Source organism: Dendrobates tinctorius, unplaced genomic scaffold (assembly GCF_039654945.1).
Source record: "Dendrobates tinctorius isolate UK_male_01 unplaced genomic scaffold, ASM3965494v1 ptg000295l, whole genome shotgun sequence".
Lineage (NCBI taxonomy): Eukaryota > Metazoa > Chordata > Amphibia > Anura > Dendrobatidae > Dendrobates > Dendrobates tinctorius.
Window position 1 is genome coordinate 2,117,500 of NW_027361962.1, and position 12,743 is coordinate 2,130,242.

Below are 12,743 nucleotides of genomic sequence, written 5' to 3' on the forward strand. Positions count from 1 at the left end.
CGTGCACTCGGGCCCCTGCGTTGTGCATATAAGAGCACTCGGGCCCCTCTGATATAATAGTGTCCATTATTCCTCTGCTCTTCAGTCTCTACACAAGCCCCTTCCCATGTCGGTCTGGTCCCTGTGGCGCCGTCTGGATATGTGGTGTGCCGCCAGACCACATCTATAAATAATACCGTGTAGTATTGATCCCTACTGTTTCCAGCATCGACTCCACCACCACTGTTATCAGTGTAGACAGAGGCAGCTGTTCAGCTCATCCACAGCCTCGTCGTGTCTCCTGCATGGAAGATATTACACAGATTGATGGCTTGTCGGACATAGGGGGTGAGATAACTTTTATCTGATGAGAAATGTCACTTTTCTTCTGCTCGGACAAAACTGAGGAAGCTGCACCTTATTAGCAGCCACTGATTGGCTGCAGCAGTCACGTGACTTTGCTTCTGTCCAGAGGCCGGCGGGGGACACTGGAGAGTGGCGAGGAGCGGCGCTGGATTGGAAGGTAAGTATGGAGGTTTTTTTTTGTTATTTTATCCACCACTTCAGGGCCATTGATAAGGAGTTGTCAAAAATGGGCAACCTCTTTAATGTAGGCTGCTGACGGACGGGCTGGTCACACGCACAGCACTCACCGGTGATGGGCCGGACTGCCCGCCGCACGGCACTTTTAAAATGATGTCGTAGATCAGTCACTGGATTAAATAGGCGTTTCTTGGTCATTTTTGCTGAGGGACCCCTGGAGAGAGGAGGCCCAGTCCTGGATGACCCTGTCCCTTTTCCTATGAGAACACGTGAGATCCTCCTCCCCAAAACTAAAGGGATTAACGGTGGTGTAAAGGGTATGGAGGGGGGAGACAAACAAAAGCAAAAACTAAGACTTGGTTTAAGCTTTGCAAAATGGAATTTAAAACTAAAAAGGACTAACAAAAAAAAATTACTGTGTGGTGTAGAAATTTGTTTTCTCCCCATCCCGAGCCTTGTACCCTTGGCGCACGCTGGCTCGATATGGCACGGCCCCTAGATTTAGCACCAGGTAGGATATCGCGGCTCCTCCTGGCGCTTCTCCCATTAGGTTTGATGTGGACCGTTGAGCGATCTTGTGGTGCGTTCTCCGGACATCCTGACGCACATTATCGCCCCGCTGCACGTGGTAACGCACTCCCAGCTCTGTCACCGCCGCTCAGCGCAGCCCCGGCCAATGAAGACATGAGCGCGATCTGACAGGTCCCCTCTCTCCTGTGATCGGGATAAATGATAGCACCAAGCTGGGGGGGATGAAGGGACGCGGCTGCTTGAGTCTGACACAACCAATCCATCCAGCCAGAGGAAAGGGGCGAGAGAAAGCAGGAGAGAGAGGGGCGAAGGGAGCGCGAGAGGAGAAAGCAAGACCTCCTCCTAAGTGTGCCCATCACACAATAGGGATTATTATAGGGATCGGCCCTCATTATAATCGTCCTGATCAATCTTCCCAGCTTGGAAAATGTAGACGTAAAAGTTCTGGAACGTTATAAATTTAGGACAAGGTAAAAGTGACAGGAGGAGTTACTGCTTATCCTCCATTTATTCGGATGAAATTGTGACTTTTTGCTGTTAGGTTTTTTTTTTTTTTGTGGGCTAAAAATTGTTATATCCTTGGGCCAAATTTCATTTCTTTTACGTCACATGGGGGATTTTTTTTTTAAGGCCAAGTGTGCGCGGTCCTAGCACTACACAGACGGGTTTATTGACTGCAAACTTTAAAGAAGTCAGGTATTTTAGTTGGGGTTTAATAGCTTAAAAAGCAGACGAAAAAATTCTAAAAAAAAAAAGTAAAAATGCACCAAATTTTTATTATTATTTTTTAAACGCGGGGCCTTGTTAATTTGGCACAAAACCCGATGACTTGTTGATCCAAAAAATGATGTTAAAATGCTTGACCCACATCGACTGTCGAACCTCATCTATATATTTTGTCTATAAGTCTCTTCATATATCATCTATCAATTTCTTGTTTTCAATCTGTTTATCTATCTCATCGAAGACAACCCCCTTAAAATGAGAGCTACAGTTCGTTCAGATTCTCCATATTCCTGGGAAACATTTTGATTTTGCAAAATGAAGTTATAATTGGCTGCTCATTTTTCCTACAGCTCCTCCGCAGGTGAAGTGTGGTATTACATGTGGTCATTCAAAAACGAATGCAATATATGGATAATCCAGGCCCGTATGATCGAGTATTACCACCTGCCATGATGTCAATATCCCTATCAAGACATTCCCTTAAAGAACCTGTTGGCTTTATTTTACTGGGACAGAGCTGAAGGCGGTGGTGTGTGCCGCGGCAGCTGGTGCAGCAACAATCGTATGGCATAAAAGATAATGGTTGTTTCAAGTTGTCTTCTTGCACAATATCCTGCGTTCTCAGATCCAGCTGCTGTGGACCTTTTGGCATGAGAGGGGTTAAGAGTGTAGGACCTGCTGTAAATGAGTGCTGGTAGCCATGCTCTCGTGTTTAAGGGTAACCCTCAGTCTGAGCCAATTACATGAGCCCGGAGCTGTGTTTAATGGGGCAGCAGTGAGGTCCAGTGACAGTGACGCTGATCTGCGGTGACAGTGTCCTATGGCTGTCCCCAGGGTTATGTGAACTCTGCCGGCTTACTTATTTACTCATCTGCATGGGCTGGCAGCGGTGCCCGCTGGTGTGAGGCTCTGCCTCGGCGCGCACTGTAAGCACACATCCTACTGGGAGGCAGGATCTCTCTCTAGATGGTGGTCCGGAGGGGGGTGATCAGAACAGACGATAAGAGGGTGTTTTGACTTCGCACAATATTATCGATTTTAGAAATGCCAGGGCTTATTTGCTTCTAATGATCGGACCCCTTTAAAAAACAATTTTTAAAAACAGCGCCACAATTGTTTTCAGGTTGTGTCTGGTATTGCAGCTCATTGTTACATCAATTAAAGATGAGCTGCAATACCAGACATCAATCCATGGAGGCTCTGTTTTTAGATTTTTCTAATTAATATAACCCCTTTAAATATATGTTGGAACAGGAGACCCCCCCCCCCCAAAAAAAAAAAAAAAATTGGCGTAGAAAGTCATTATGAGATGCAAAACATCATGTAGCGTTATTTCACCGGATATAAAGGCATAGCCGACTGCCGGACGTTTCTTCTTTAATTAGAAAAACTTGTTTGGACTCTTTCAAAAACAGCGCCACCCCTGTCCACAGTTTGCAAGTGGTATTGCAGATTGACTTTAATGAAGCTGAGCTGCCATACCAGTTACAACCATTGGATAGGGGTGGCGCTGTTTCTGGAAGAAGCAGCAAAGTTTTTGTAATTTTGTGCAAACCCTCTAGGAGATGGTCAGACCTACCGTAAGGACTTTACTACAACAAATAACTGAAAAAGTTAATTTTCAGCAACTTTTTTTTATGTGTATTGACCAGTTAGCTCTAGGGTCTTGGGTCAACCGCGACTGTAGCATTTATGAATTTGTAAATGGGGGAGGGCGACTTAGCTCCCAACTAAAATAATTGATGGGAACCGATGGCAGCTGGGGGGGGTGATTGGGGACCCCTATACCCTGCCATGTTTGCACACCTATCATATGACTCCGTGGTCTATAGGGCTTACATAAACCGGACGCCCACCTTAGTATCTGCCAATATTTATTGGTTTAGACAACTTGTCGACATTAGGAAACTCTGCCATATCTCAGCCGTACGCTTCGCCAGCACCACCTAGGATAGTCTATCAATATCCGTTCTCTATCCTGACCAGCGCCGTACATTTGGTAGTGGCCGTGCCTGGTATTGCAGCTAAGACCCACTCACATGAATAGAACGAAGTTGCAGTACCAGATACAGCCACTATCAAATGTATGGTGCTGTGCTCTTTAAACAATGATGGGTAACACCCCTTTAAATGATTTTTTTTTTTTAAATCTTTTTCCATTTTTCCCGTCTGTAATAAATAACACATCTTCACAGTCACTGCTTTAATAGATCAGATCACTAACAAATATTAAATATAAGTATTAAAGTATTTTTAGTTGTGAGCAACATATAAATATTTTTTTTTCACAGCTGTGACTTTAAAGTGGACTGGTCACCAGGTGAAAGTGAACAGTTTATGGTGTTATTTTATTCCCGCTGCTCCCCTGTGTATTTTAGTTTTTTATTTCTTTAAAATACACCAAACGGTTCCAGAGGTATGGGCCTTTATGTTTAGTGATAAGTTTTATGAAGAAGGCGTGGCTCACAGCCTAGTGACACGCCCACAGAGACTCCTGTGAGCCACGCCCCATTTGTTAAAACCATATAAAGTAGCACTAAATAAAAAGGCCGATATCTCTGGAACAGTATGGCGGATTTTAAACATAAATAAATAAAAACAAAGGAGGAGGTGGAATAAAATAAGATAAAAAACTGCCTTTATTTGACCTGATGACAGGTCCCCTTTAAGACCTCGATAATATCATGTCACATATCTCACCTTTGTCTATGGAGCTGTTCATGGACCTGTGTTTTTTGAGGAAGTTTCTGGTATAAAAATTTACATAAATATCTGAGGAGGCCTCAAAAAGATTGTAAAGATCTCGAAATAGGGTTGTACTCTGAGAAAAGGACCCCCCCCATAGATAAAAATATAAATAGGGCCCCTTCCTGAAACCGTGTCTTGCCCCCCACATCTCCCAGAAGAACCCTTGTAAGAAAGTATGGCAGCTTAACCGTTGGACAAGTGGGAAATCCTTGCATAAGTTCACTTTGCCCATGGGAATAGCAGGACATTGCTAACCTGAGCTTGAACTTTCATCTCAGCAGGCCCATAGAAGCCACAAGGGCTACCACTGGTGTGACGTGCACTCTTGCCTCTGGTACTATCACTAAAATACTGTCTGGATCTCTTGCCAAATAATCTGACACAGTGTTCTGCAAATCTGTCACAGTGAGGTGGCTGAATGTTTTATTCATGCAGACCTGGTAGCCCGGCTCTTGCATTTAATGTCTTTCGAGCCTACAGGTGGAAAGCTTCATGGGGTTTGTGTGTGAAAATGACCATGGAATAGTTGTGGACTTCAGATATTCTCAATTTGCAGTCGGCTTCTTCCAAATCCAACACTTCCCACCTCTTCCTGGTGAGCTGTGTGTGTCTGGGCAATCCCAGTGCTCCCCACTCTTCCATCGGGGCAGAGTAACACGCTTGAGTCCGCTTCACACTTGGTGGGACGGGCATAGCAAGTCACCAATTCTGGAGATAATAGTTCCACTTTCACCACCTGTTTGGGTGGGCATTCGAGGGGTGGAGGTGTTTGGGAATCTTCGCTCATTGGAAACTTTTCTGGATATTCTTTATCCATATCATCTGCCCTCTTTAGAGAGAGGTCTAATGGCCCATCAGGTGAGCACGAAGCCTTCTCTAGAGCCTGGTGGATATGAAGGAGTTCCATTCGTATCTTACCAAGTTGCTCTCCAAGAGTTTTCTGACGACCACTGTCATCGGACGTCAGGTTTGCCAACTTCTTCTCCACTTTTCCATATTCCTCCAAAGTTCTTGAAAGGTCCCCAATGAGCAGAGATGCATTGACGACCACCGGCTCTGACTTTTCATTGAAGGTTTCAGATGATCGTCTTCTCTTGCAAGTAGTCACCTCTGAAATGGGGCTCTTCTCATTCCAGAGATCAGGAGAAGTAATGGGAGAACGAGTGCTTTGGGAACAAAAAAAAATAAAATTATAATGAGAAAAATAAAATTGAGAGGACCTGTCACTTGTCATAAATCTATATTTTCTTTTTAACATGGTGTAAATGTTGCTGTTTTCCTGAATTCGGCATGTTTTTTTGTTTTGTTCCTGTTCTCCCAGGTATATAAATCTAGTCTTTACATCCATCTGGGAGTGGCTGTCAAGCTGATGCCCATAGGAAAGAGTTGATAACCATACCCACTCTGTAAAAAGACTAGATTTATATACCAGGAAGAAGGAGCAATATTTCATGAATGGAGATCCTCAGGAACAAGAGGTGGCTACTTGACCTTGTACTGATTCTAAAGATGTTTGTATTATTATATGTAAAAAAGTCTTACCTGTTATGGAAACCCCGTTCGCCTTCCACCAAAGATGTCTGTTCACTCGCTACATTGGTTCCATCTCTGTCCAACCAAGACTTTCTCTTCACACATCCTAAAGGACTCGTTTTTTCCCAGGGAGACACCTCGACATTACATTTCAGCATAGGAACTTCATTACTTCTGGAGGTTTGCACTCCGTAAGTACCTAAAATCTCCTTCTGATGTTGAATGATGTCTCTTACCATCTGGGGAGCCCATTTTCCTTCAACTTCTGGTTTATTATGAGCTGGGGTTTGACTCTGTATCTTATCTCCAGGCACCCAAGAGATGGTGGTGTTCCCTTCTTCTGATTTGAGCGAGCAGGTCTTTAGAGGGTCCACAGGCATCTTTGGCTTTGAAATACCAATAAACGTGTTTGTTGGTTGACTTTGGTTCATTGGCTTCACTTTGGCATCCGTGTTAAAAGCATGCTCAAACAGCAAAGGATAGTAGAAACGAGGAAGAAATGATCTTTCTGTGTTTTGTAAAGTCTGGAAGTGAGAGGAATGTGGGGTGTGCATCAGTTGAGCTGTGGAAGTAAGAAAAGGGAGCTGGGCTGTACCGCTTGTCATGGTGGGGTTCAAATAGGAGAACAGGTTGGTGTTCAGTGGATAATTAAGACCTAAAAGTGAAAGACCTTGATGTTCTTGGTAATCAGAGTATGTTGGTGGTGGGTAACAAGGAATGATGTTGGTTCCATTGCACCCAACTGACGTATCTGCTCCAGCTTTCTTAAGCGTGCTGGTCAATAGTTTCCACTGATCCACCCGAGATCCTCCAAGATTGCTTGAAGTTTTCCGAGAAGCCTTGACAAATCTTTGTTCCTCTCTTTCCTTCTCACATTGTCCATCTAACGAGAACACATCAGTAATGATGAACTCAGGTTCTCCATCTTTGTTAACTGTCTCCCTTTTGCCCTTCAGCCCAGTATCATTCTTGCTGGAGCTTGTATGTGAAGATGGGATGTTCTTGCTTTTCTCCTTCCGACTTTGGCCAACCACTTCCTCTTCTTCTTCGTCTTCTGGTCTTTCATCATCCTCTTCTAGGAATCTCTGAATTTCAGAAGAGGTCTTCTCACTAACCTGCCGAGCCTTGGTGGATACTCCAGTGGAATCGCAAGCCTCTTGTTTTTCTAAGTTTCCTTCTGCATGTGTTTTGTGAAGATTTGTCTCTGAGACAAGGAAACTGTTCTTTTTGTACGGCCAGTCGGACTCTATGAGAAGTGACAATGAGTTCTTGCAAAGACTGTATTTCATGTGGTTGTACAGGTGTGACTTCTCCATACAAGTAAAGGGGCACTGAAAACACTTGTAGTTATATGGCTTCCCCCATGGCCTGGGGATATAATGTGGTTTTTTGGGCTTCCGTTCTTTATGTTTACACGTAGAGTTCAACTTGCATCCAGCTTCTTCGTCTTTTGACATTTTCTTCAGATGGGATAACCTACCTTTTAAGAATTACAAGATCCTTTCCCAAAATTGCTAGATTCCTTTTTCTATTGTTTCTGGAAGAACCAACCTGCAGTGAGAAAGTAAATTCATTTAGAAAATATTTCTGAAAACTGTGCGCACATTTTGGTCAATGTATCTGCTGGAAGGAAAATGTGACTTTGGCCATGTAGAAGCCAAAGAAGTGACCATTTTTGTTAGATGGAGACATATTGTAGATCTGAAAAAAAGGCAAAATGAGGAAGATGGAGATACGAGAGTTAAAGATTAAAAAAAAAAATTGGGATAAAAAGTAAAAATGAAGCAAGGAAAGAGATCACAGAAGAAAAATAACACGTTAAAGCATTTTACTCCCTACCTATTAGAAAGCTAAGTGCTCCCTCTCTCTGATGTGACTTCCAAAGATTAGCTGTAATCTGAGGAGACTTGGCAGTAGGTGTTCAGTTTTCCTATAGCACCACTACAGGAGAAAATAAGCATTACACTGAGTCCTCCAAACCCAGAGTTACTCTTTGTAATTGCTCTCTACTTTGGCCAAGAGATGACCACTCTGAATAGAGGACTCCTATATGTGGGGTATATGAAAAAACTCATAGTTGAGCCATAGAACATGTCTCCTCCATAGTTTTTCTACAACAGAAGTTAATTTCATGGAACTACTCAATCACTTAAGCAAGAATTTAGGTCATGAATGTCACCGATGGCACAATGTATCTACAGTCTTACAACAACTCCGGAGTTCTTCAAGACCCCCAAACTTCTTTTTGACTCCACTGCTCTGAATTTGGAGTGAAACGAAAAATGACGAAGGGGGAAGAGACAGGTGTTTGGGCTGCGGTTTCTGAAAACACTTCTTAACATATCTTCTTGGTCTGTTGGGTTCCTCTACCTGCCACAAGACATTACTTCCACTGGTCTGTCAGGCAAGGCACGGGGGGACGTGCCTCAGGGTAACACAGCATCAGGGACCCTGCACCTGTGCATGGGAATTACTGTATCACTGCACAGTCTCACACTGAGGGCAGCCTCTAACCAGCCGGGGGGAGAGACAGGCGGGAGGAGAAATGGACTGATGAGAAAGAGGGAGAGACCGAAAAGACTAGAACATGCGGTAGAAGATGGAGAAGCAAAAAGTTGCAAAGATGGAAAGAGGTAAAACGATGTGTAACGCAATCGTAGCGGAAATGTTAAGGTGGCCTACATATCAACGGCAATTTCTCCGGCCACCTTATACACATGCATGATCGACTTGTCTGAGTGTGCATGCATCCTGAATGGGCAGAAGGGGAAAAAAAGGTTTGGCATATCGAAAACCCAACATAACATGCTCGATCCTTCTTTTTCCTGACATCTACTGTTGGGTAAGAGTCAGGACAGTCTCAAACACATGAAATAGTCTGTGGATCCTGGTGAAATTAGTAAGGTCAGGCAATGTCCCTTAACCCCTTCCAGTCATGGCTATTTTTGTGCATTCATCCCCCCTTAACCCCCAGAAAATATGCTGAAAAACATGAAAAAAAAAATCCAAGTCTGTGGAACTGGGGGGAAAAAAACCGCAATTTCGCAATTGTTTCCTGGGTTTCTTTTCATCATGCGGTGAAATTTACCTGATCACTTTATTCTTCAGGTCAGTATGATTACGGCATTGCCAAACGTGTAGAGTTTGTTTTGTTTTACTAAAAACAGAAAATTCAGTTTGTCGCCATTTTCTGAGGCATGCAAGTTTTTTCCGTCGACTAAAAAATGTTAATAGCTTGTGTATTGCGTGACGGGCTGTAGATTTTATTGCCACCATTTTGTGGTACATATCATATTTTCATGGCTTTTTGTTGCATTTTTTGGAGGGGCAAACACTGAAAAATCATCATTTTGTCATTTAGATTTTTTTTTTTCTGTTTTACAGCATTTTCCATATGGGTCTATTTTTCATTCAAAATTTTACAGACGCAATAGGTACCAAATATATTTATAGAAAAATGATTGGGGTGATTGAGATATTATACATTTTTTATTTAAAAATGTACTTTAACATTTTAGTTCACGTAAGACACTTGACTCTGCAATCGATTGGTTGATTGTTCTATATACCGCAATACCATTATCTATCTATCTAGTTATCTATGTATCTATTTATCTATCTGACTATTATCTCTCCGTAGATCCCGCCATCATCTATCTATCCCTCATTACTATTTATCTGAAAAGATTTCAACTTCTTTCTAGCTATCCCTCGTTGTAGATAAAGTAATAAACCCCACATGGACCTCCTGCCCTCAGATGTCTTCTGCACCCACCCCATTAGTAGCGCTCTACTCCCTCAGTCTTGTAGACAGTGAATGACGCAGTATTGCACATGCTTGACAGCTGCACTATTCAGTTGAGGACCACCTCCGGTGGGGGTCTCAGCGATCATGCATTTATCACCTATCCTGTATTCAGTGGTCACCCATATGAGCCGACCATAGACAGCAGATATTTATCAGGAGACCACTGGCAGATCCGGCCTCACATGATGAGATCTGCTGACAATCTGATCGTTATGGTGGTCATACACTTTAGATGTAAGGGGCGTGTCGGGTGTCCGCTCAGCTCCGTGGGATTATCCTTGTCAGCATATGGGTTAATTATAAATTATAAGGACAAACCAACAGCAAGATGACTATAAGCTCAGAGGATTGGGCTGAGAGTGCTGGGAGTCTCGGAGCAGCCGGGTTGGAGGGTTGTGTTGGTGCACACAGATTGCACCCCAGGGGATGGCACGGATGTTGGTGGGGGAGGACATGCCCATTTCCCGCAGCAGCTGCTGGTGAGAGAGCCTGGTACAGACCCATTTTTCATATTCCACAGTTTAATGCTACAGGCTGCTCCCAACCACAACCAAATGGTGCAGCCTCCTGTGTATGGGACCCCCGAGGGCCAGATGAAGACCCCGGGGGAGCACAGACTGCTGGTTACATCTTGAGCACCAACAGAGAACATTGCTAACCCTCTCCCTGCCGGTAATTACTAATCATCGTATCCAGGGCGCAGGAACCTTCTGTGCGGGGATCTATCCAGTATACTGCACCCCCCAATGAGCCCTGGAAACTATCGATTGCACACAACCCCATGGTAGATAAATCTCACACAGAATAACTATAAGGCTATGTACCCACGTATGCAGAAAAAAACGGACTTCTTCCCATGAAAAACGCGTGTTTTTTTGTGCAGTTTTTTACAGGAGCATCCTTCTACTCATAGAATATAATTAGAAATGCAGATTTTTTTCAGCGAAATTAATGAGCATGCTGCGTTTTTTACCGCGATGCGTTTTTTTCGCGAAAAAAAACGCATCAATATGCACAAAGTGCGGAATTCATTAAAATGAATGAGATGCTTCTTGTAAGCGTTTTTTTAAGCGTTTTTGCCGGTAAAAACACAAAAAAAAGCTTACGTGGGTACACAGCCTAAATATAGGAATCAGAAATCGCCACATACAAGGTGGAGCCTCCGATAATCTACAGATCCAGGCTCAACCATAAAATTCGTCCACCGGCCCCACAGACACTTCTATGAGAGATAAATGAACTTCCGGCACTCTAATTTATCTATTATCTATGTACATATCTATGAATTATTATATATCTGTCTATTATCTATTATCTATCCATCTTCTATCTATCTAATAGCTATCTATATACAGTGGGTGCGGAAAGTAATCAGACCCCTTTAAATTTTTCACTCTTTCATTGCATCCGTTTGGTAAATTAAAAAAAAAAAGTTCACTTTTTCCTCATTACTCTGCACCCCATCTTGACTGAAAAAAAAACAGAAATGTAGACATTTTTGCAAATTTATTAAAAAAAGAAAAACTGAAATCTCACATGGTCATAAGTATTCAGACCCTTTGCTTAGTATTGAGTAGACGCACCTTTTGAGCTAGTACAGCCATGAATCTTCGTGGGAATGATGGAGCAAGTTTTCCCCCCCCTGGATTTTGGGATCCTCTGCCATTCTTCCTTGCAGATCCTCTTCAGTTCCGTCAGGTTGGATGGTGAACGTTGGTGGACAGCCATTTTCAGGTCTCTCCAGAGATGCTCAATTTGGTTTAGGTCAGGGCTCGGGCTGGGCCAGTCAAGAATGGTCACAGAGTTGTTCTGAAGCCACTCCTTTGTTATTTTAGCTATGTGCTTAGGGTCACTGTCTTGTTGGAAGGTGAACCTTCGGCCAAGTCTGAGGTCCACAGCACTCTGGAAGAGGTTTTCATCCAGGACGTCTCTGTACTTGGCCGCATTCATGTTTCCTTCAATGGCAACCAGTCGTCCTGTCCCTGAAGCTGAAAAACACCCCCATAACATGATGCTGCCACCACCATGTTTCACTGTTGGGATTGTATTGGGCAGGTGATGAGCAGTGCCTGGTTTTCTCCACATATATCGCTTAGAATTATCACCAAAAAGTTCTATCTTCGTCTCATGAGACCAGCAAATCTTATTTCTCATAGTCTGGGAGTCCTTCATGTGTTTTTTTTAGCAAACTCTATGTGGGCTTTCATATGTCTGGCACTGAGGAGAGGCTTCCGTCGGGCCACGCTGCCATAAAGGCCCGACAGGTGGAGGGCTGCAGTGATAGTTGACTTTGTGGAACTTTCTCCCATCTCTCTACTGCATCTGTGGAGCTCAGCCACAGTGATCTTGGGGTTCCTCTTTACCTCTCTCACCAAGGCTCTTCTCCCACGATTGCTCAGTTTGGCTGGACGGCCAGGTCTAGGAAGACTTCTGGTGGTGCCAAACTTCTTCCATGTAAGGATTATGGAGGCCACTGTGCTCTTAGGAACCTTGATTACTGCATAAATTCTTTTGTAACCTTGGCCAGATCTGTGCCTTGCCACAATTCTGTCTCTGAGCTCCTTGGCCAGTTCCTTTGACCTCATGATTCTCATTTGGTCTGACATGCACTGTGAGCTGTGAGCTCTTATATAGACAGGTGTGCGCCTTTACAAATCAAGTCCTATCAGTTTAGTTAAACACAGCTGGACTCCAATTAAGGAGTAGAGCCATCTCAAGGAGGATCATAAGGAAATGGACAGCGTGCGACTTAAATATGAGTGTCTGAGCAAAGGGTCTGAATACTTATGACCATGTGATATTTCAGTTTTTCTTTTTTAATAAATTTGCAAAAATTTCTACATTTCTGTTTTTTTTCCGTCAAGATAGGATGCAG

The 12,743-nt window shown here is 43.4% G+C and overlaps 1 protein-coding gene across 1 annotated transcript; it reads right to left on the reverse strand.

The window, feature by feature from the left end:
• Nucleotides 1-3,967: 3,967 nt before the first annotated feature.
• PRR35 (proline rich 35) lies at nucleotides 3,968-7,605 on the reverse strand. Its single transcript, XM_073560369.1, has 2 exons — nucleotides 6,070-7,605; nucleotides 3,968-5,693 (listed from the first exon to the last, which is right to left on the reverse strand). The coding sequence occupies exons 1-2, from the start codon at nucleotides 7,515-7,517 to the stop codon at nucleotides 5,063-5,065; spliced, it is 2,079 nt and encodes a 692-aa protein (XP_073416470.1). The 5' UTR covers nucleotides 7,518-7,605; the 3' UTR covers nucleotides 3,968-5,062.
• Between the last annotated feature and the right edge of the window lie 5,138 nt (nucleotides 7,606-12,743).

Coding starts and splice junctions, on each gene's coding strand:
- PRR35 (XM_073560369.1), bottom strand. CDS start 7,517: ATGTCAAAAGACGAAGAAGCTGGATGCAAGTTGAACTCTACGTGTAAA. Junction 5,694..6,069: donor GAACGGGGTTTCCATAACAG/GTAAGACTTTTT, acceptor TTGTTCCCAAAG/CACTCGTTCTCCCATTACTT.